Consider the following 23,257-nt stretch of genomic DNA (forward strand, 5'->3'; position numbering starts at 1 on the left):
TCTGCCCCAAATCTCAAATATCACATCATTTACAACACAGCACTGAGGCTGATTTCCACTGCAAGGCTTTTTCAGAGCAGAAGCTGTATGTACAGGAGTGCTCTTCATCCCCAGCTGGGTACTCCTCATACATGCTCAGCTGAGGGCTGACAACCCCCTAAGATGCTTCACTGAAAGGGACAACAGATGAAAAAAGATAGAAGAAAGGAGTTGTCTGTGGCTCTAACAGAAAAGCACATGCCCATATATATTCCTGTTTCCGGACATAAACATCTTGTCCAGGTATGGGAGGAGCATTGCTGCAAAGCAAAGACCTGAACTTGAGTCTCCCAAGCCCCACCAGCTCTTCCAATAATTGCATTATCCTGGGAAGTACGAAACACAGCCATACCTGAGACGTGATAGCTCCCAGTTCAGAAAAGCACTTACACATGCAATTAGAGGTTTGTTGTAGGCTTGGACCCCAGCCTGCATCAGCTCATGCCCAGGAAAAGATCTGACTTCCCAGCACTGATGGCCAGAAAGACAGCATGTTCCGAGCACCATCTCGTGGGAAGATGCTGCTGCCGCAAGCACAGACCTGCCCAGCTCTGCAAATACTTGTCCTTAACTTTTCGCAGTGGAATTAGGCATCAGAAGCATGAACCATTAAACCTGCTGCTTATTTGTAACACAGTCATTTAATGCCACCGTGCCAACCTGACAAACACGTCTGGTGAATGAATATAAACTTCCACAGCATGCATGGCTTTTTAGATGCCAAAGAAATTACCATTTTTGGTGTCACTGTAAATTTAATTTAAAACACTGATGGAACTTTAAGGTACATTGCTGAAAAGTCTCCTATGGTTTAAGAGACTTCGCTAGCAGGATAAATCTCCCACAGGTTTTAGCAAGAGCAGAACCAAGCCCCTTTTTGGTGCATACCTAAATTAATACAATCTCTCCCCTAAACAGTTTTATACAAAGAAACTCGATAGCTTGGGTTTGAGTGGGAGAAATTCCTTCTGAAATCCATGCGACGACTGCCAGACAGGATTTCTGTAACCTAGGCAATGTTGTACAAGAGGGAGGAACACAGCTACAGCAGGTCACTGTAACTACGCGTCCAGACTGAAAATGCTCTCAAGATGGCTCTGCTGGACCGGCGAGAACCTCAGATCACCCTCCCCAGGGGGACAAGTCTACCAGGGAAGGAAGCAAACGTGAAACCATTTGCAAAGGAATCTCTCCCTAAAACCATGATGCTGGAGAAGCAGAGTGCCACTGCCTGGTGCTTCCCACCTGGCCAAGGGTACAACAGGCCCAAATGAACCATCTAAATCATTACACAAGTCATTCAAAGCAGCAAGGCAGTGGGCTCCACAAGCTGCACACGTTGGAGCCTGAAAAGCAGCAGATGCACAGGGACACACCACATCTGAAGAGCCAGAGACAAGCTCCTGTGGGGCTTGGGCAACTCAGGACACGCTGCCTCTAAGCTGCTGAGCTGAGATCTCCCGGTGTGCTCAGATATGGGGGGGACATCAGCTCCCCTTGGGTGTGCCCTTCTCTGCCCACACACCAGAGCCAGGATGGCACACATTCAGGCATGCGGGATGCAGCCAAATGAAGGGTTAAAGACTTTGAAATGTAGCTTCAGTGAGGGATGGACATTCCTGAAATGCCAGAAAAGCTGGGAAAGGCAGCTGGCAGCCCCCCCTGCAGCCTGGGCCAAGCAGCCAGGCCTTAATATGGCAGAGATGCCTTTACAGACCCCACAGAGCTAGAGGATGGGGGGCTCCCAGGGCAGTCCCCATGCAGGCTCCCCTGCATCCCACTGAGCTGCTGCAGGGCTGGTGGGCTCACAGATCCCACTGCAAAGCAAAGCCAAAACATCACCTTCCTCTCACGTTCTCCAGTCACAGTGCAAAAAAGGAGAGATCTCAAAGCTATCTCGAGCTGCTTTCAACATATGCCAATAAAATAGCCCCTTCTGCAGGACACTTGTGCCACTCCACAAAACCCATCACATACCTCTGCCATGGTGATACCAGCATTGAACAGCAAATATGCACAGTGGTTAAAGTCCACCCCATGGTCGCAGGGGGGTCCCTATACCGAAGGGATATCAATGTTGCAACATGAGCATGGTCTGGCTCCCACTTCATAAGCAGAGCCCAAAATAATTTCCTCTTTGACGTGTGTTGACGTCAGTCAGCAGCAACTCCTTGCCGGGGCTCCTTGGGTATGGGCTGTTGCTGGGGTCGTGGTATTTTCCAAAGACAAATGTCACATTGTAAAATGTGCTGATAAGCAGCTCTCACTAAGAACAACTTTAAAGACAATCACCTGATGAAAACACTGATGATCTGAGGGGATATCTTCTGTGGGGATAGCACAACTACAGACTCCTCCTGCTCCTTCTCATCCACCAGGAATAAGTGCTAAATTATGCAATCAAATTAAGGGATTTTCCCCTTCTTTCCTTCCCACAATCCACAAATGTCTCCTGTGAACGTTCGGTCATCCCAGTCCCAATTCAGCTCCTTCCAGGCTTTCATTTCAGAGCAAGGAAGGCAAGATGACAAATGCAATTTAAATATATGGCAATGAATGTAAAATGTGTGTTCATCCTACTGGGCCGTGCTAGGCTTAGAGAAGAGTTACTGCAATGCCTGACGTGTGATTTAGAGAAAGTAATCCTGTAAGTCAAACATAAAGAATTACACCTTTTAGGAAAAGGAAAGTAAGTTTTTTTTCGTTCAAGTAACAATTAATTTATGCTTGCCTTCCAGTTGCAAAGTATTTATCCAAAAGCAGCTGCACAATTCAAGCACCACGGTATCCCTTGCAGGCTCTTCCTCTACTATCTTTGTTCACTGAATTATACTTGTTTGAGGGAGTGGATGGGGGACAAATACAACACAGACTGTTACAGGACAGGACTACAACACAAGAGAAGAGGTTTCACTGCACAGGACTTAATAACCAAGCTGGAGAGAGCAGCATTTCCAGCACCTACAATCCCATGAAGCTGCTCTGCATTTCAAGACATGACTTACCACAGGTCCTGTGGGCTGGCAATACTGAGTCCTCACCACATAGGAGGCAAAAGGATGTTAAAAAGGGGAGACAGGAAAGAAAAGTCTCTCCTTCACACTAAAGGGCTGGAAGAGATCCTTCCAACCTGCCCATTCCACCCTGCAGCCAGGGAGTAACTCCTGTATGAGTCCATAAGCCTCCAAGAAGAGGTGGTAACTTCTCTCCCTGGTTCACCTCTAAAGAGAGAATGTCCAGAGATACCTGGTCAATTATACCCTTTATCCCAGCTCAGACATGGGCTGGGTGTGGGTTGCAGGCCAGACAAGTGCAGGCCCACTCCAGCTGTCCTCTTCCATATGGGGTGCATGGTCCCACCAATCCTTGACCGTATGCAGGCATCTGTTACATGGGAGTGCAAGTGGCAGGAGAGAGGTGGGGTGTATGGCTCTCAGGTGCCTTCCTGGCTTGCAACATGCACTCAGTTGCTTGCTTACGGTGAGTTCTTGCAGTCATTGCAGAGCTTGCAATGCTGTGGTCAATTTATACCAATTTATTTCCCCTGAGCAAGTTTCTTCAAAAACGCCCAGAGGGGATCCAATGCTCTCAGTAGGGAGCGTTCTCACCTAAATAAAAAAAAGGAGTAAATTTCTGCTGGATTTCCAAATATCAACCACCTTGCAGCCTGGTCTCACTACCATGACAGCCCTCTGAGATCCTGCTGTGTTAGTTTCCTGCCAAAGGCACTTGCTGCCTCTTCCCAAACCCCTTATGCAGTGCACTACAGCCGCTAAGCGTGCTGCAGATGTTAATTTGTTCTACTAAATGTGAAGTCTCAGGCAATTACCTGGTTCTGGAATATGGGACTTTAAGAACAGCAAAACCTGTAATATTCATAGCAAAACAATGGGAGTTTGTAGCATAAAGGGATAGCCTAAATTACCCCACCATTCTTATTTCAGTTAAGTTCAAGACAAACAGGTTATGAAAAAATTGACTAAACCTGAGACCAAGCAACAGGCTTAACATAGGAAGATTCATGATCTTCATTTTTGAAATACTCTGGAAGCAATTATGGCCACTCAATAACCCACTGAATTTAACTACTATCCTTTCATTATAGCTTACATTTGCTACAAAGCTGTGTTTTATGTGCTTGAAAAGTTATACAGCCTCTCTCTTTGGGGACTCCATTGTATCTGATATTTTGCTGCCAGAAATAACCAAACTCTTCATGAACTAAAGGGTTATTGCTGGCATGGAATTTCCTTTGTTCCAATTACAGTATCTCATTTTTCTCTTTTGCTTCCAATTGTGCTTTCACTGTTTATGATTTGTATGATTAAAACGAACCACAGTACTTTGGCAACAGCAAGGAAATTGGAGGCTTCTAGTTTGAAGATGAAAATCTGGCAAGGTGCTAAAAATATATTAATTTGGAACTGGTATAAAGAGAGCAAGAGTTATGTGGGTGATTTAGATTAATGCACAAGTTTGTCTTGAGCAATTTGGAAACAGCAGTATCTAACAGTAATACTTAATGTGCTTACAAGTTTTGCAGCGGGCAAGTGTTGCTGTCATTCTATTCAGAGCAGCTTGAAACTAATATACTTGTGTAAGCAGATTATTAAACTCTGAGAATCTAGATTTTAATAGGCTTTTAGTATTAAATGCTGCAAAGCCCTGGTGCTATATATACGGCTCAAAACACCTTTGAGATTCAGACACCTAACTCCCATAGAAACTGAGATGAGTTCAATATCTCAACACCCACTTGACTTAAGCTGAAATCTTTAAATGAGCTAATTATTTAGACAGGACTTCAGTATAAGAATCACCCTCTGGTTTTTCTCTGCATCAGATGGAGATAAGGATAAGAGAGGCTGGACAACATATTCTCACCACCCACCATGACCAGCGTGAACACAGGTAGGAGCATGGGGCACAAAGAGAAACACAGGTAAGGAAAGGTGTGATGGCAGCCCTCGCTTAGGCAGGAGTAAGCCGTTGCACATCCACCCTTTCAACATGTCCAGCCCTCTGCTACCTCAGGGAAGTGCCTGTCAATTAACTGAGCCCAGGAAAGCTGCAAAGAGGTGCACAGGGATGCACAGAGGGAGATCCAGCAGGTCTGCTCCCCAGCTACCATGAACATCCAAGCACTGTGACCCCTCATAAGCTCTTTGCAAGTGGTGGAGTGTGGCTTTTGCTGTGAACCTTTGTGGCATCCCATAAAAGCACAATATGTTTTTGCACATTTTGAGAAGTGTGAAAAGCTGTGATTTCTTGCCTTTTCCTTTTTCCTCTCACTTTGGCATATGTTCTTCAACCAAGCAGCAACAGCAAAAGACAGGCATCACTCGGTGTGACCAGGAAAATTAACCTTCCTTGTATGGTTGCCTCTGTTTGCAAGCCATTATTTCTGACAGATCAAGGCATCATGTCCTAAAGCCACATAGGGGATGGTGATCAAGATACCAACCCACAGAACAAGCCTCAGGAAGGAAGCTGAATTCTTGCCATTAGATGGTCCAACCTGGAGAAGTAAATGAGGTGGACAAAGGATCACAGAGTAAGGCTCAGTAGCAGAAAATGAGAGATTAATCATATTTAGAATGCTAGAATACACAAAGCAGGCTGAGTGATGCTGATTCATCAGCAGAGCACATTGCATGTCATCCCCACCACAGCCAAGGTGCAGAAAGCCCTTAGTCAATCAGGTCCTCGAACCTCTTCATTTCAGCAGAGTTGCAAGGGGCTGCACCCGCTGCATACATAACCTGCTGGGAAATCTCAGAGCCAGGGATGAAACAAGAACATAGCTCAGATAGAGTTGGACCGTGATCAACACAACTAGTAGAGTTTGCATGAGACTGCACTAAAATGGTTCATTGCGTCAGGAGAAAAGCACAGTAAAGTACTCCAGCCAGCTGTGTTGCACTGGTGTCCCAGACAAACATGCCACATTCAAGCAGGACAGAGGGAGTTAAGGGAAAGGAGGAAACAAATTACAGTTCAAGGCTTCAACTGGGAAATGAGATCCAGAAAAAGGCACTGAACATGTCTGGTCCGTGGGGAGGAGGGACACGCTCACTCTCTGCTGATAACAAAGCACTGAGATAAACAGAACAGAGTAAATATTGATTCAGAAAAACCCCAAGAGGAGGACCATAAGGTGCAGAAGGGACTGTTTACATCAAAAAGCAGGATACACATTGTCAGTATTATCTAGTACTTGAATGCATTGGCAAGGGGCTGTGAAGTTGCTATTCCAGGCTTGATTTAATGTATTATAGGCTTAGAATAACCAGCAAATTTTGTCATGGCAGAGAGGTTGGGAAATGGATAGACTAGTATGCTCCTCTCTAACTTAATTAACACTCAAGCACTGCATTAATGATGCAAGGGATAAATAGCTGCAAACCCTACAAGAACACCACCAAAGCCCAGGGATGCCCATGTGGACACTCACACGAAGCTCACTGATATGCAGCAATGCCCAAGCAGCTTCATCCATCATCTGTGTGGCACCAGACAGGGAAACACACCGAAACATAGCATCCACCCAACCATTCCTCTCCCTTTCAGCAGCCTCAGCGGGTGCTTTTTCATCTGTCCCTAGGGTGGGCATCTCATATTGGTTTGGGAATTGCAAGGTGCCTCTCCTGAGCCCAAGCTACCACTCCACAGGGACATAGGTGGTTTTAGATCTTCATATGGATGTCCCAGATCCCAAAGGGGTCTCAGGTTGCGCATTGGTGCTCATGCTCAGGCAATTCAATCCTGTCTCGAGGTGAAATGTACCCAGCTACAGCAACCATGCGCAGCAGGTTCAGTGCAAGGCACAAGTCAGGAAGATCTGCACCAGGGAAAAGCCCACAACTTGCAAAAGCCAATATCCAACAAAGCAAGACGGAAACATTAAGATATAGAGTATATTTTACATGCACAAAACTTAGAAAATCAGACCTTTCTTTCTGGCAGCTGTTACACACATGGGACAACTTCCAGGTCAGTATCCTGAAATTAATACTAGGGAGTCAAAAAACACCAGCGTCTTGTAAAAAGCAGCAACCTGGAGTTCAACGACCAGCAACTGCACATCGGTCCAACAGGAAAATTGCTGTAGCCACGGCAGAAACATTCCCGTATATAATGTGCATTCTCAGAGCAGCTTGGGAAAGAGCAGTGAACGTCTGCTTGGCTCCCTCTTGGGGAAACCACTGAAATAAAGAAACTGCTGGTTTGGAGTACTCAAGCACCATTACCTTAAATGCTCCTGATTTTCAGGAATCCTCCCAGACTCTCTGAAAGAGATGCCACACTGGGAAGTCCAAGCACGTGAAGCAGTCAGTCGTAGCTCCACGTGGAGCAACGCAATTGGCTTTAGAGACCATTTTCATGATGTTTGCTTCTATTTGAAACATTCTGCAAAGGGGTCCTGGGAGAGGAGCACCCTGGACCACTTAGTTCAGCTTTATTTAGCAGAGTTTGCCCTATATTTCATCAGCAGAAACACCATCATGTACGATACACTTTCGCAGCCTATGGAGAGGAGTGGGTCACCCTGGGAAGTGTTACATCTGCGAATGCTAAAAATACAAGGTGGGAAGGCAGCCGATGCGTTTAAGGGGCACCAGCTATTTCCATTTTGTGTATGCATTTGCCCTCCCTCCTGAACACCCTGCCTTCATGGGGCTGTTCAAATCTCCTTCTCCATGTGAGTCACCACCCACACTGCTTTCCTGCCCAGCCAGCAAGAGTTTCCTCCTCCAGGATGCCACTGATGTCCCTGCGAGGGGACGGGGGATTTAACTCCCAGCACATCTCCCTGCAAAGGAACTGTCACTAATATTGCTTAGGAGCTGGCAGAGGTGGTGACATCTGTGCAGCAGATGGGAGGGGACAGGAAGTAGAGGAATGGGAAGGTACACTCACTTCAAGCACAGCCAGGGGCTGAAATCTTGATGCCCCCTCCATGCACACACACTTTATCCTCTCCCTGCCTTGACCTCTCTGCACGCTGTGACACCCTATGTAGCTTGGCAGCACTGCAGCAGGAGGACCTAGGGTGACATCTCTGCCTATGACGGCCCACCAGCATTCTCAGCACAAAGCTGGAGAAGGCTGCCATCTAAAGTCATGTTTCATCTGCAAATAACTCTGAACTTAACTTTGCGGGAGGATAGGGACTCAGGATCTTGCCACTGCTGCCACTTCACCCAGCCGCAGCGTCAGCAGGACCTGGACCAGGGCCACTAGCTGTGGGCCCAGTGAACTGTCATAAGCAAAGACCTCACCCTAGGTCCTCCCCTGCAAAGCTGCAGTGTTTATAGTGCTGCTTTAAGAAGTTTTAATTAACAGTCAGTGAGACAGTATTGAAATAATATTTTTTTTCCAATTGTACTTCTCACTTAGGCATGGAAACTCAAGATTTTCCAGAAATAGGTACAGATAGAGGACACATTTTTCCTTAGGCAAAGTAAGTACATTTTATTAAGCGTGTGATCTTAGATGCTTGAGCAATTTTTTTCAAAATATAGTTTGATGCTATTCTGGTCCCTTCAGTGTTTCAGGTCAGTATTGCAAGTACAGGCTAATTACCACCTGAGGTTACTAATCAAGAAGTCATAGTTAATATCTCAACATTTCACCATTTCCTGATTTTACTTCTATTTCTTCTCTTATGCAAACTACTTAATAGCAAATGATCCTTTGCATAGTAGGGTGATTAGAGAAGATTTATGTATAATTACAAAAAACATTTCCAAGTTCTATTTCCACATTCTTGATGCCTGAGGGGCATTTTTTGCAAGAAAAAAAAATCTCCATTTCTATTAACACTTTCTTTTCCTTTATGCCATTAATCCTGTGCTTGCCTGTCTTCATTAACCTCACAGTCACCACCAGGACATCCTCAGAACCAGCAAGTAGGGCAGGGAAAAGCAGCCAAGGCACAAGCTGAACCCTGGCATGAATGGCTCCATCTGGAGAGGAGAACCAGGGCTGGCTTGTTGGAAGATGGTCAGATGGCAGCAGCAGCACCACCAGAGCTCAGTGGTTCTGACCTCCTCCAGCACAGAGCCACAGCCAATGAGAAACTCAACAAAGTGGTCTTCCTTGTCATTCCCTGGAGGAGGCAGGGGATGCCAGCCACACTGTACTATTACCACTGCACAGAGCCAGGTTGGAGACATCTCCACCCCAGTGCAGTGCATGGTGGCAGTGACTCCATTGCTACTCCAGAGGAGCTACCTCTGACACCATGGTGCACCCTTCCACGGGACCATGGCCATGCTGAGCTGCTGCTCTCCTCTTTTGGCTCGCCACTACCAACCCAGCCCAACCAAAACCAGTCATGGCTGCAAGGTTTTCACAGCAGAGTGCAGAAAACTCAGTGGAAGGCAGCACACAACCACTTCTCTCCGTGCAGACTTTGCTCATCCATCTGAGCTGTAGTACAGGTGAACACCGGCTCTGTAAAAGGTTTCTTAAGGGAACAAGCAGTGCCCTGGTCACAGACCACTCCTGCACCTGGTTAACAAAAGATAAGCAGTGCTGGGGAGAAGGAGGGGAAGGGAGACGTGATTCACCTCTCCACAACTTCTTGTCCATTCCAGCAAAGAGTGTTGTTCTGAACAGCAGAGCTGTGGTTGCAGATGTACTCTGGCAAGCTGCTGTAAAAACTGCTGTGGGACTTCAGCTTCATAATGAGTTCCCTGGAAGAAAGGGGGGAAAAATGGTGCTCAGTTAAAAGACGAAAAGAAGATGGCATTGGTGCATTTTAACCAGTGAAGGTAAGTCACACAAACACAACAAGAACGCAGCTGGATGCAAACAAGCCATGAAGCATCGGTCTTATATCTGACACTAAGCAGCATTTTGCATTGTCCCCTGATGTTGTTCAGTCAATGGCTGAATCCATGTTTCTTAGGGCAAAACCACCAGTGACTGAAGGGATGGTGCGGCAGCAGAACCTCAGCCCAACCATGCAGCACACCAAAGCCAGACACATTTTCTGCACTCTCACAGCACCTAAGGAAAGGTACTGCTGGCTCAGTCTGTGCATACATGGGGTGCATCTGAACAGCCAGTGCTCAGGCTGCCCTCAGTCCCTTCTGCTTTGCAGAAGGCAATGGAAACCTTTCAGGAAAGGACAGCCTTTGTCTGCCTGACACTGGCCATCCAACACCCCTGCAAGAGCAGGTGGCATTTTTGGTGGCAGACCAGAGCAGACACTCTCAGTGCAAAACTGTAGATGGGTAATACTGGGTTTCATACCACATTGTCAAAAATACATGATTTCAAGGCATTCGCTGGACTGGCCATGGGGTCACAGTCTGTGTTTGAAGGGGCAGATTACACTTGGCAAAATGGCTCTACCCCAGCAAGGCAGGAGGAGCTGCAGGAGCAGTGCCTGCACCACACAGAGGAGATGTGAATTAGGCTGCACCTCCACCTTGCACTCTGCCTCGCCAACACCAAGGACCTTTGTCTCCAGCAGGTCCCCTTTGGCAGCAGTCTGGAAGTACCAGGACACAGGCTGACCCTAGGGACTCTGACAGCCAGCAAGAAAGGGGACAGGGGGTGCAGAAGGCAGATGCATCCGTTTCCCCAGATCAGGTCTGTCACCATAGGGGCACTCAGCAGGTATCACCAGGAAACAGTGGCAGATTTAGTCAGGTAAATAGCACAAAAAGTATGATAATGTGGATAGCACGGACTGAAGAGAGTAACACTTGGGCTCACAGTCTCCTAGCTTGGATTCAGTGTGTTTGGTGAGGGGTGCCAAGGGATCAGCACCTGGAGCTGTGAGCCCTTTCAGCAGTGGTGGCCCCCCTTGCCCTGCCAGCCCTGGGGAGCTGCTCTGCAGCACCAGGCGGTCAGACAGAGCAAGCCTAGGCTGACTGGGGTGCGGAGGGGGTGCCCAGCTCCCTCCATCCCTCTTTGCCCGGGAATTTCGTGGGGTTCCCTCTCCAGACAAATCCCCGGCTGCCAGCTGGGGGCAGGCGAAACAAGGAGAAGCCGTCCAAGGGCCAGCCAAGGCAGCCTGCGCTGCTCTGCTCTGCCTTTATTGCTAGCGAGAAGCCTGTTCCTGCCCTGATCTGACTGACACAGCCCGTACGGACAGAGTCGACAACCGATGGAGGCAGAGGGCCACCAAAGCCCTCCCTCGAGTCACCACAACGCAGCCTGCCCGGGTACTGCAGGCAGCAACTCGTCCAGCACTGTCCACGGCAATAAACAAGGGTGTGCCTGGGGAGTCAAAGCCCTTATAAAGGGTGGGAGCTCATCCCACTGCCTCCCTGCATAAATCAGAGAAGTGCTTCAGACCCTCACCTCCCGCATGAACCACTTCCTACGGCCATCTCCTGCACTGGGATTACAGTGGGACAGGAAGTCCAATCAACATTTTGAAAGCCAAAATAAGGCAAGACCTAGGCAGTCTGTTACACCCAGCCCTGAGCAGGACAAGCTTTATGCTGCTTATCGCACCCAGCTCCTTACATCCTAGGCAGTGCCTCGCTTCCAGTCCCGCAGACTTGCAGAAGCAGCGCTGGGGGGAACTGATGGAAGAAAACTTTCCTGGGAAGCAGAGCTCCCCACCAGCCAGGGAGGGGAAGGGGAGAAGCTCCTCCACATGCGCAGGTAGGAGCTCATGTAATTCATCACAGCAGATTTAGTTAGATCTCAGAGTCCTCAAAGGACATCTTTGGCAAAGCCTGAGCTGTGTAACCCTCTGACGTGTTGAGACAACAGAGGAATGCAAGTCCTGGTGTTATATCTCATGGGAACTATACCAAGAATGTGGGCCTGTTACTTTTTAAAGATAAATCCATCCAACTTAGCCTAACCCCAGTTTCAAAAATTGCCAAGCTTGCTTGTTTCTCTTCCATTGGTATTTTTCTTATATTCAAGACAGCAATAAAAGCCACTGCACATCTCCGGGTGCGCGTTCAGGTCCAGAGGGGAGTTGCCCTGACACCAGCGTGAGCCCACTGAGTTACAGCTTCTGTTTACAGAGGGAAGGAAGCATGTGGTGCAGTGCCAGCAGCAGAGGCACCTGTTTCAATTTGAAAATATTCAGTAAAAGGCTGTTAATGTTCCTAAAGTACTGTAAAAGACTGCACACCAAGAAGTAAAATAAGTCCCCCTTACCGACACACACAGTGTTGCACACAATGTTTCAGGCTAGAGCGACCATTGAAACCTGTGATTATGATCACCTATGATTTAGACTTGTGATTATTTCTGGCACTACGGTCTGTGTGCCTGGTGCATTGCAAAAAAGCAAAACAAAGATGAAAGACAGGAGACAGTTTTACAGGTTAGGAAAAAAAATAGATGCACTAGGCGAGAAAAACACATGTAAATATCTTGCTGCACTTCAGAGCCAGCCATAGAGCCGCTCTGATGTTCAGAGTCAAAACAAGGAGCTATTCCATCCATTTCCATGGGGTCATCCCATATGGTGATTGCTCCCACAGCTCATCCCATGGGCAATGTGCTCAGCCTGGGTGTTCTTACCTCCTCCTGCTCAACAAAGTTTCTTCTTGCTCGATGTGAGCCACCTTTAGGACTTTCTTCTCAATGAACAGGTCTTCAGGGTAACTAGCTGATCGATATTGCCTCTGCTGAGTGTGGCCACATAACCGGTTGATCTGGAAAACACAAACACAGCAGCATGAGGAAGCGCTGGGACCAGAAACACTGTAGGAAAAGAGCCGAGATGCACACTGCACCTGCATGCGAGCTGGTCTGCCATCCCATCATCACCATATCTCCCATAGCTCATGCAAGCACTTGAAAGCAAACTGCTGCTCTAGGGATACAGCCTCACTCACAAATACCCACCCTGTGGGAGGGAGGGGCAGTTCAGGCAAGACTTTTGGGCATCGAAGTGACCCTGTGGCTATCAAAATCCCTGAGCTGCAAGCATGACCAGCAGGTCTCCCTGTGCTGAGTTAAACTCATCCTGGCGGAAGGAAGCTCAGGATGTTCCCTGCTCCTTCTTTGCTGAAAGCCGTGACATCTTGAGACTCCACCACTCTAGCCAGGCTTTTAGGAAACACCTCACGTCCTAAGATAAATCCTGAGACCCTGGCTCTGCATCTTGAGGCAACTCAGCTTCTGCATGGCCTGCACTGCAGGTGCCTGGGGATCAGCACCGTACACCTCACTACTAATTAAAAAAAATCAAGGCCTAAAATAAAGCAAGCATTATGGCTACAGCCCAGTCATACCATGGGAGGTCTTGATTAACTCTGCTAATGACACAAATTAGCTCATTAACATACAGATGATTTGGTAACTGGCTGCAACAGCAAGGGAAAGAATCCAAAACACCTCATTGAAACTGTCCCACTCGGCCAGCAGCACTGCACTGCTGGAGCAGTCCCTGCTGCAGATGGATTTGCAGCCACTTCCCTCTCCACCAAGAGAGACCACCAAGGGACAACTGCCCCCACAAGGCACCATTGCTGCTGGGACACTTGCCTTTTGAACCACCCTGTGCTATTGCACAGGACTTGTCTGTGCTGAGCTGTGAGGGGCTCAGCCAATCACTGGGACCACGAAGGCAGTGCAGCCAACACCAACCCCTCTTTTCTTAAGCCTCATCCCACCGCCTGCATTCGGGTGCAGGACCATCCACGTACAGTTAAAATACTTGTTTCTCACAGTACCTCATTTACCTTCACGCCACACTGAACCAAAGCAGGCAGCTAAACTCCCAGTGAGCCGCACACCAGAGGCTAAAAGCAGACCCATTGCCCCATGCTACAAATATCTGATGTGTAAGATGAAGAGATTAATTCTGTTCTATTATGTCCTGCATTTGGGTGGGAAAATAAATTAATCATGTTACCTCCTTCATTATCAAGAGCAGCACTGTTTGTTTGCTCAGGCTGCCATACAATGATAAGTAAAAGAGAAACCTCCTGGGAGCTGGGCACTGCCGTTTCTGGTTCACAGCACAGTGGGAAGAGATGCTGTCACCAGTTCTTTCTGCACCTGTGGTCCCCTCTGCCAAAGCAGCACTTTCTAGAGCTGCCGGGGAGCAGTTTCTGCAGCATCTTACCTGGTTTCAACTCTGCTGCCCTCCCTTGGCTGTGCTTCCTCTCCACCTTGCCAAACCAAAATCTTACAGAAGACTCTATCAGCCCTACCAGCCTCCCCAAATTACATGGCAGGCTTAAAAACTCGAAGGAGGAAGGGAATAAGAAAAATGAACATCGTATTTTTAGGTTGTTTTCTTTGCCTTTTAGGTTTTCCTTTAGCATTCATCCCTTTCCCATAAAATTCTCAGGTAAGTCCCTAATGCAGGGAGCTGGAACTAGGAGGAAGTCACGGGAGGGCAGGAGATCTGGACAAGGGTGGCTGGGCCACCCAAGACCCCACTGCTGCAGAACAGGTCTGCACGTCCTGTTCAGTGCTGGCTGGTGCCATCATCCCTGAAATGAACAGATTGGCAGGAGAGAGCCAGGATGTATGGGGGTCTGCGGACCTACCCCCACAAAGGTGCCCTGTGAGCCCACAGGGAGGTCAGAGATGAGACTTGCCACAAAACCGCCCCAGGGAAACACAAGGCATGCAAAAGCTGTGGGACAGTAGACACAGAACAAGCAATGCCACAAAAACAGCATTGCTGCACCCACGTTCTGCATGGGCATGTAAAGCAGAACAGTGGGAAAAGGTTGGATATTTTAAGCTGCCATTTGTGATGACTCCCTTTGATTCTCCCCAGCTCTGTGAAAAGCTCCCCTTCTCCCTTTCCAAAGCCTGCCTTTCAGCTGGCAAAGCCTATTGAACCCCGAGACAAGAGCAACTCCAGGATCAAGGCTTTTTTCCCAAGGATGCCGAGACGTGCTGAATGGGAGGGGAGGGCCAGAGCGACAGCGCAAACAATGGCACCACCCGAGAGTGCGCTTCAAAGAGCGAAGCAGCCGGGCGGACCGGTGCTGCCTCCTCTCCCACCCAGCACCGAAGGGACAGCAGCCCCTCTGCTCCCAGCTCCCGTGCAGGGGCTGCAGCTCAGCTGCATCCTCGCAGCGCCGCACAGCGTCTGGGTACCACGGGCTCCTGCCAGGGATGGCACCGCATCATGCTAGCTCTGACATGAGACAGCAGATAAAATCTTCATGGATAGAAAGTGGGAAGTTTGAGCAGTACATCCAAGTCTTTAGTTATTTATTTATTCAAGGACCAATTAATCTTTTCAGGGGAAAAAAAAAACCACCCTGCGGACCGTCTTGCAAAGTCACAGTGAAAGGATTGTCACATTTTAGTCAAACAAAAACCTGGCTGAGATTTGAACTTTAAATAAAGTGAGAGAATGTAGAAGTAACAGATTGCCTGCTGGATAGAAGGTGGGAAGTTTGAGCAGTACATCCAAGTCTTATACTTATTTATTTATTCAAGGACCAATTAATCTTTTCAGGGGAAAAAAAAAACCACCCTGCGGACCGTCTTGCAAAGTCACAGTGAAAGGATTGTCACATTTTAGTCAAACAAAAACCTGGCTGAGATTTGAACTTTAAATAAAGTGAGAGAATGTAGAAGTAACAGATTGCCTGCTCATTTGCAGGCACAGCATCGTGAGCGCTTTTAGGGAGAGGGAAGGATTTCACAAACCATCTGCCCAGGTTTGCTGGGCCACAAGTGGTCCTAGGACAACAGTTCAGAAATCCTGTTTCAATCTTTTCCCCATTTTGAGTCCCCGCTTCAAGCTCAGGAACACACAAACCCAGTTTTCCAGTCTCTTCCTAATCAGTACTATTGTAAAGCAAGCTCCAAATTTTAAAAAGACCAGAAAAATGCCACTGGAGGGCAGTCAGAGAAGTACAATGCAAGCTTCAGATCTTGAGGGGGGAAAAAGTGAGATGCTTCAGCTCTCCAGGCATCATTTGCTTTGGCAGGAGCAGCCAAGCAAGGGCAGCCAGATCCCCAGCAAGGTGGAATGCCCGCAAGAGTGAAAGTGAAGGGAAGGCAGCATATCTAATCGTGTGTGTTAAACCAGTATCAAGCAACAGCAGGAGTATGTGGTTGCCTCCTGCCACACAACTATAAATGTGAAATTCAAGGCAAATTGACAGAACTGAACCACTGGCTCTTCTCCTCGGGCTCTGCACCCTATCAGCGGGATTGTAAATATACACAAGTCCTTATCTAAACTATATTCAGTACAAGAGCTGTGCAGTCTCTTTATTTCGTGTCACATACAGAGTCCTAGAACAGGCTGGAGTTTGCAACATCAGGCCACAATAAAAGGAATAAGTAAACCAAATGGCAGTATGGTTTTTAAGCAATGGAGGGTGGGTTTTTTGCTTGTTAAGAGAATCTACCAGTCCACTGAAAAACTGCCATGAGGGGACACAAGGCAAGCAAAACCCTCCCGAAGTCCTGAACTTTTACAATCCCCCAAAGCCACCAATACTTTTAACAGCTGAAACTCAATTTCCCTGCCCCAGCTCATTAGCAAACTCACTAATTCCCCAATTCCATTAGCCTCCTCAATGTGAGCGTGGCCTGGGCTGCAAGGGGAACCCTTTGCCTCCTGCCAACCACTACCCACCTCCTCATTTCTTTACTCCAGCTGCAGGGTGAGCTCATGCCCGCTGGTCACGCAGAGCATCTCGGGGACCCTATGGCTCCCTCGGGGCTTGCCAGCTGCCGACAGTTCCTGTGCCAGACAGGGAAGCAGCTGGCTCCTGATGCTCCCAGGAGCCGCATGCTGCATAATGGCTCTGCTTTAGAGGGAACATTGATTTGAGGGGAGCTCAGGGACAAAGCTAATGGAGTAGCACTATCAGCCTGTTTTAACGCTTCCCCATTCATTTAGGGTAAGAGGTGTCAGAGGACTGCAGGGAACTTGTTGGCAGCTGTGCAGAGATGATGCACTGTGAGCAGCTGGGGGACCACTACCAGGTTCTGCATGAAGCATCACGGCCTTGGTGCAGCTGATGGAGAGCAGAACCTCCGTGGGCACCCCCAGTGCAGGCAGAGCAGGATGGCATCACTTGCAGCACCAGGGCCACTGGTCAGACCTGCTCTGCTGGCCATGCACGAGGCAGGGTGGCTGGGCACCAGGCAAAAACCTCCTGTCTTGCACAGCAGTCAGCAAATCCAGGTGGGGAAAGACCAGCAAGCAACACATGTGTGATCTGCAGCACCAATCTTGAGCATCACCTCTACCGAGTAAGAGCATTTTAAAGGTTATTTTCTAGAAGACTGTTAAGAAAAGCTAATCAACTTTCCCTGGGAAGTGAAGAGTGCATTAGACACTGGTGAATACCTGCTGCCACTGCTTCTCATCCAGCCCACGAACAATGCTCTGCTCTGAAGGACAGCTTTCTGTATTTGACCTTTACTTAAACTTTACAAGGAGTTTCCATTTGTCTTCTCAGTGAACTCTTCTGCTTATAGAGTCATTCTCCAGGAAGACACAGTGGATTGGGTTTTTTGTCCTCAAGGGGATGGCCTCATTTTTGAAGATTTCATCCCACAGTCTTCTCTGTTCTCTGAAGTTCATGTATGTCATTTTATACCTATTCCCGAGATGCCTTTGGGAGAAGCTGCATATTAAACTGAAAAGCGATTAACTATTATAATTGATTTGAACACAGCCTCCGAAAGGGTGATTTGCTACGGTACACACAGCAGAGAAGACCTCAAGAAAATGTGCTGCCTGCGGAGGAACCGACTGGTGCCCACTAAACCCTGTGCATCATTCAGCGATGGACCCCATTTTGACCAGTAAGGCTGAGAACCTCAGTCATGCAGCTGCCTGCATTGGTGCTTCTTCCCCAATTCTTTTTCACAACCTACTCTGCTAAACATCGCACGTATTATTAGCATTATAAATGGGGCACAAACGCATTCTTTATCCTCAAAGTTACTATAAAAGTGAATCTGAAGTCTATTACTCAAGCGCCACTATACAAATCCGCTTAATTAAATTCTAAAGGGCTTAAACCAAAAATATACATTGCGATGATGTGGGACAGAACATAAACTTTTTAATAGCAGTAACCAAGCACATTTACCATTTCTACAGGTGTAATAAAAATGCTAATATATGTTAATGTTTAGTCTGTGGTTAATGTTTTGTCTTGTTAATTTCCCCAGGGCTTTTATTACTGATTTAAATCTGCCACGCTACCCCAGTGATTGCATCGCCTGCCACAAACTGCACACCACACTCTCAAACGAATGCTGATTAACAGAAGTGAAGAAACATTTAGCTAGGACAAACACTCTTATTATGTGCTTGTAATCATTATATACATTTTGTCAAGATGATGGAAAAGAGACAATTCCCTGCTCCCTCACACTTCTCACAGCGGAAAATATGATTATGGGCCCAAAAATGAATTTACAAGCCTTTATTTTAGGAAGCACATCATTATTAAGTAAGTAATGATTATTCTTCTGGTTCCAGGCACTCGAGCAGAAGGAACAAACTGTGTATGATAACAAATATGTCTTCTACGCACATTTCACTAAAATTCCTCATTAATGGAGTACTAAAAGTTATTAATCAGCTCTACAGCATTATGATTTCCATTATTCAGACATCACCTTGCAAGAATTACATAAGATACAACATCCTAACTCGCTCTCGCAGTGCAGCAGAAATCGCGGGAAGTGACCTACTCTCCGTGTCGAGGAGAGTGTTTAATAATGCATTACCTTTAAATAATGCAATGCTATAATGTGTAAAATGCACACAAACACTAATGCGTAGAATAACAGAGTGACTGTCACACCAGCACCCGAGGTGACGCCCAACACATGCTGTAAGCATGCACTACAAATGCCCAGGGATCTCTGCAGATACCAGACCAGGTTACACTGAAGGCCATCACCACCTGGTTTGAAGATCAGGTCCTCAGACTCCTGCAGACCAAGGAGGCACTAAGGAGGCATTTTGAGAAGGAAATATAACCTCATTTTTCATATCCCATACTTCAAGCAGACTGTCACAAGACACTTTGCAGGGGATCAGCATCGCATCAGGAATACTGGGTGCCTCCTCCCTGGCCCCATTTCTTGTCTGCAAAGATAGCTCTGACCATCCACCAAGAGAAAAGCAAGAGAAGGCCCAAGACCTGATGGAAGAGGAGCCAAGGGCACAGCTGCCATTGCAGACGCCAGCTGCTGCCCAAGGCCATGCCCCGGTGTGACCCAAGGGCTAACTGGTGTTGGCTTTTCAGGGCAAGAAGCAGGACTTGTTTCCCACACAGCCTCGTGCACTGATCTGACAGAGGCGACACGAGAGCTGACAGGTCTGAAGCATCACACGGTTACACGGTCACTCTACCCCACAGCCTGCATAAAGGCATGGGTGCAACAGCTCAGAAGAGCAGTGGGAAGCACAAGAGACTTTTTAAGAGTTTGAACTCTTGGTGCTAATTGCTGAAGCTGAATGATTCCTATCTGCACTTCCCTCCACTGCCTCAGGGTTTAAATAGCTTAAGTCAGAGACCATCACTGTGTTTCCATCACTGTTCCCATTAGGACATGCCACCGCATCCCCAGGAGGGCCCAATGCCCAGTGTCCCGTACATATACCACAGCATCCAAGGCACCTCCACACTGCGTCCCACCACATCCCGACCCCTGTGCTGACCCAGCTTCTCCCAGCACAGGATGCCCTTTCCCTCAAAGGAGCCATGACCTCAGCTTGAGTTGAGCCCTTTCAAACCTACATAAAATAATGCAAACAAGATGTTTCTTCTTTCTGGCATCCCCCACATGCAGCATTTAATCCACCAGAGAAAGCTGCTTTGTGTTTAAGCAAAAGGCTGTTTACTGTTATTTATAGGTAGAGAGGAAGTCAGACTAAATCATCACAGTTGTTCCCTCTGCCTTTATAATCCAGGGCATATAATTAAAGCATGACTTTTCAAGTCAGTGTTTCCCTCCAGTATTTTGTCAATTCCATATTAAACAAAATTTGGTATCTCAGTTCTTACCTAGGCAGCAAACCACAGGGCAGGCAGCTGATGCCCCAGCTGGGGCTCGGACCCAGTCCAGTCAACTGATTGGGAGAGTCAAGGAAAAAACATTTGCTTAAATTTCAGCACACGCTTAGGCAGTTTTTCCAAAAGGAGACATTTCCTGGAACAGGGCTCCGTACCATCCTAATGTACCCATTATGGTTTTAAGTTAGTTCTGTGCAATATGATGTTTCTTAGACAACCAAACTAATGTTTTTTTCTTGGAAAGAGGAGTCAGCCTTGCCTGACAGGTGACAACAGAGTGAAAGGGAATATGTGGGAGCAAAATCCAGAGAAAAGCAGGAGCATGCTAGACTGACCAAAGCCAAAATGTGACAGCAGCTGGAGCTCGGCGCCTGGTGAAGCCCCAGGCCTGCACCATGCGATGTGGGGCATGGCAGAGGCATGGCTGATCCCCACCCCATGCTGCCATGGCACCTTCAGGACTGATTCCCTGAGGAGCCTGAAAGCGTTCCAAACTCAACCAGCCAATTTCAAAACTAAGCACTGAAACAACTAACCTGCTAGAAGATTTGGACCCAAGTTAACAAAGCTCATTTCTGCTAAGGATGCTAAATACATTGCAATTATACAACTGTGCATTGTGCATACTATAATACTGGCACTGCAGGCCCCAAAAAGACCCTCCTGTTGCAGGCAATTAAATCCACTCGATCCCAACAGAATGAGAAGCAAAGCAAGGAATTGGCTTGAGGGATTACCAGTTTCTACCACCAACTTAAAAAAAACCCGATAAATTACTTTCTGCAGCTCTGCCCATCGCAGAGCACCAGTAAGCAAACAGTAACACCTTTGCAAGCACTGAGTTCAGTGCAGGCTGTGAGCTCTGCCTCTCTTGGAGGAGTCGACAGTGAAAAGGCTGGGACTGCCCTGGCTTGCCAGGGGCAGCCCCCCTGCACACGCAGGTCCTCCCCACCACCAAGGCTGGGGCAATGAGGAACAGCGGAAGGCAAAGCCGGGCAGCGCTTTAGCTCCAGGCGAGCGACGCGTGCTTGTTATTTTCCTTCCCCGAGTTAATTGGTTTCCTTCGCAGATTTCTGCGGGTTTTAATATTGCACTGTGTTTGTGCCTACGGCGTTACAGAAAGGAACAATCTGAGAGAAATAAATTCCTAGCAGCTTAATTTAGAGCGGAAAAACAGATATCTGCCATCAGTCTGGAACGTAAGCCAGCAAGCCGGAGACAGGGCATATAAAAGGTTATTTAGCAGCAGCCGTGTCAGCTGGGTTGCAAATGTGGTCAATACCTACCGGTCCAACTTCCCCCCCCGCAGCCATGAGCAGAGATTCAGTTTTTCTTTGAAAAATACATTGTTAAATAATTAAAATTACTGCATTAGTTTTTTCCTTTTTTTTTGTTTTTGTTTGTTTGTTTTTTTGTTTTTGTTTTTTAACAGACTGATTCAATTTTGGAAGTACAAAGCCATTATAATGTGTCAGCTAGCAATTAGCTACTGTACACTGTTTATTCTTGAATATAATCTTCGAGTAGAAGGGCAATATTCTTAGAAGTGCAGCATTAACTTGGTCCTCAATGACTTTAATATGGCTCTTTTCAAATTACTGCTCATAAAATCTCAGGGAATAAAAATCTACTGATGATATCCCATATCCTTAATTAGTTCTCTCTCTCTCTATCAGTCATCCAATAGCAAGTGTAATATTTATATAAAATAGAGCACACAAGGCTTACTGTTAACTCTGCTTTAACTGGTGATATCAAAGCAAGCAGGTAAAAAGCAACACCCATTTTGCAGCCTGCACAGACCATGCTCACAGGTACACGCAGCTTTTCAGATTGATACTTCAATAAATGCTTGTGCTGAAACCACCCTGAAGGTTTTTACACCATTTGCAGTATTTTTCACTATAAAATGCCCTCCTCCCTTCCTGTGCTGAATGAAAAATCCCTCCAACCCCAAAAGGTTTAGTACCCGTCATTCCTCCCCACTTGCCCATCCTTTACAACAGGCCATAAACCCTACTTATTTTAACCTTCTCATAGGAATAACCCCCCCAGCAGCCACCTTTTGCACCCTCCATCCACCTCTCTCTTTACAAAGACCAGTTTTCACTAAATAGACAGGGCTGGAGGCACCAAAGCTCACAAAACCATTTTAACAGTTTTAAAGTGGCTTAATATGTTCAGCAGAATAATTACAACCATTTGTTTTCCAGCGAAGCCTGGAGAAACCCCATGGCATGTTATCCAGCCTCTGGTGAGGGAAACACAAGGCTCTCCCCATGGCAATGCCAGGGACCTCCCCAGGCAGAGTCTAAATAGAAGGATAATAATTTTTATTAACAGAAAATGGTAAAAATATCTCAACACAGCAGAGATTAGCTGCTGGTAAAATTAATCCACTAAAGGCCACCAAAGACCTCAGGAAGTCCCTATATTCCTTATTCCCCTTTTTTTTTAATATGTTGATTTTTCTTACTTTTGAAGCTACCAGACCCATAATAATTTTTTCCCTGACAGTCAGTCCTAGCCTAATCCAATTAAAGGCCAGCACCAAGATAATTTACCCAAAACATGGCAGACAAGGTAAAAAGGCTTCCATTCGATTTTTTCTCATGATAAAGGAATTACATTTTTCCCAAAGACAAATCAGGCTTATTGAAAATGTAAATCATTATTTTCTATAAAGATATAAATATCTGTGGGGCTCGTTGGAGACTTTGCTGTAACACATCTTGTTTTTACATGTACTGCGGTTAGCACAATCGAATTACAGAATGACTTACAGTGTTAGATTAGCTTCTGCTTGATTGAGAATATCTTTATAATGGAAATCAGTGTGCATTTTTAACCTTGTTACAATGGTATATTATATGTCTGATTAATATAGTAAAGTCACTCATTCAACAATAAACTGTTCGCAGACAGAAATTAAATTAAGTCGACTTTATCACACCACCTTTATTAATGTCATCAAGTTGAGGACTAGGATTTGATTATGAAAAGCACATTGCTATAAACTGATACGCAACAATTCCAAAACAAGGGGGGAAAACATTAGATGGGCAAAAAAAAAAAGACTGAATACTTTTAATACTTTTTTTTGAGCATCTTCTTTACTTACCACTCACCTTGCAAGTTGCAAACTGAGCATTTGCACAACTCACTGGAAAGAAAAATCTCACAGCAAATTCTTGAGGTAGAAGGCATAAAGCAAAGCAGCAGCACTTTCTAAGTGGTGACGGGAATTGCAC

At 46.7% G+C, this 23,257-nt stretch overlaps 1 protein-coding gene across 1 annotated transcript in view; it reads right to left on the bottom strand.

Moving 5' to 3' along the window:
• Window positions 1-23,257, bottom strand: part of GPC3 (glypican 3) — a gene marked incomplete at both ends in the record, with an annotated part of 58,797 nt that overhangs the window by 25,128 nt on the left and 10,412 nt on the right. The window contains 2 exons of the mRNA XM_010191309.1: window positions 9,615-9,740; window positions 12,550-12,683. Coding sequence (XP_010189611.1) covers window positions 9,615-9,740; window positions 12,550-12,683 — 260 coding nt within the window. The remainder of the gene's footprint in view (window positions 1-9,614; window positions 9,741-12,549; window positions 12,684-23,257) is intronic.

Source organism: Mesitornis unicolor, unplaced genomic scaffold (genome assembly GCF_000695765.1).
Source record: "Mesitornis unicolor isolate BGI_N332 unplaced genomic scaffold, ASM69576v1 scaffold259, whole genome shotgun sequence".
Lineage (NCBI taxonomy): Eukaryota > Metazoa > Chordata > Aves > Mesitornithiformes > Mesitornithidae > Mesitornis > Mesitornis unicolor.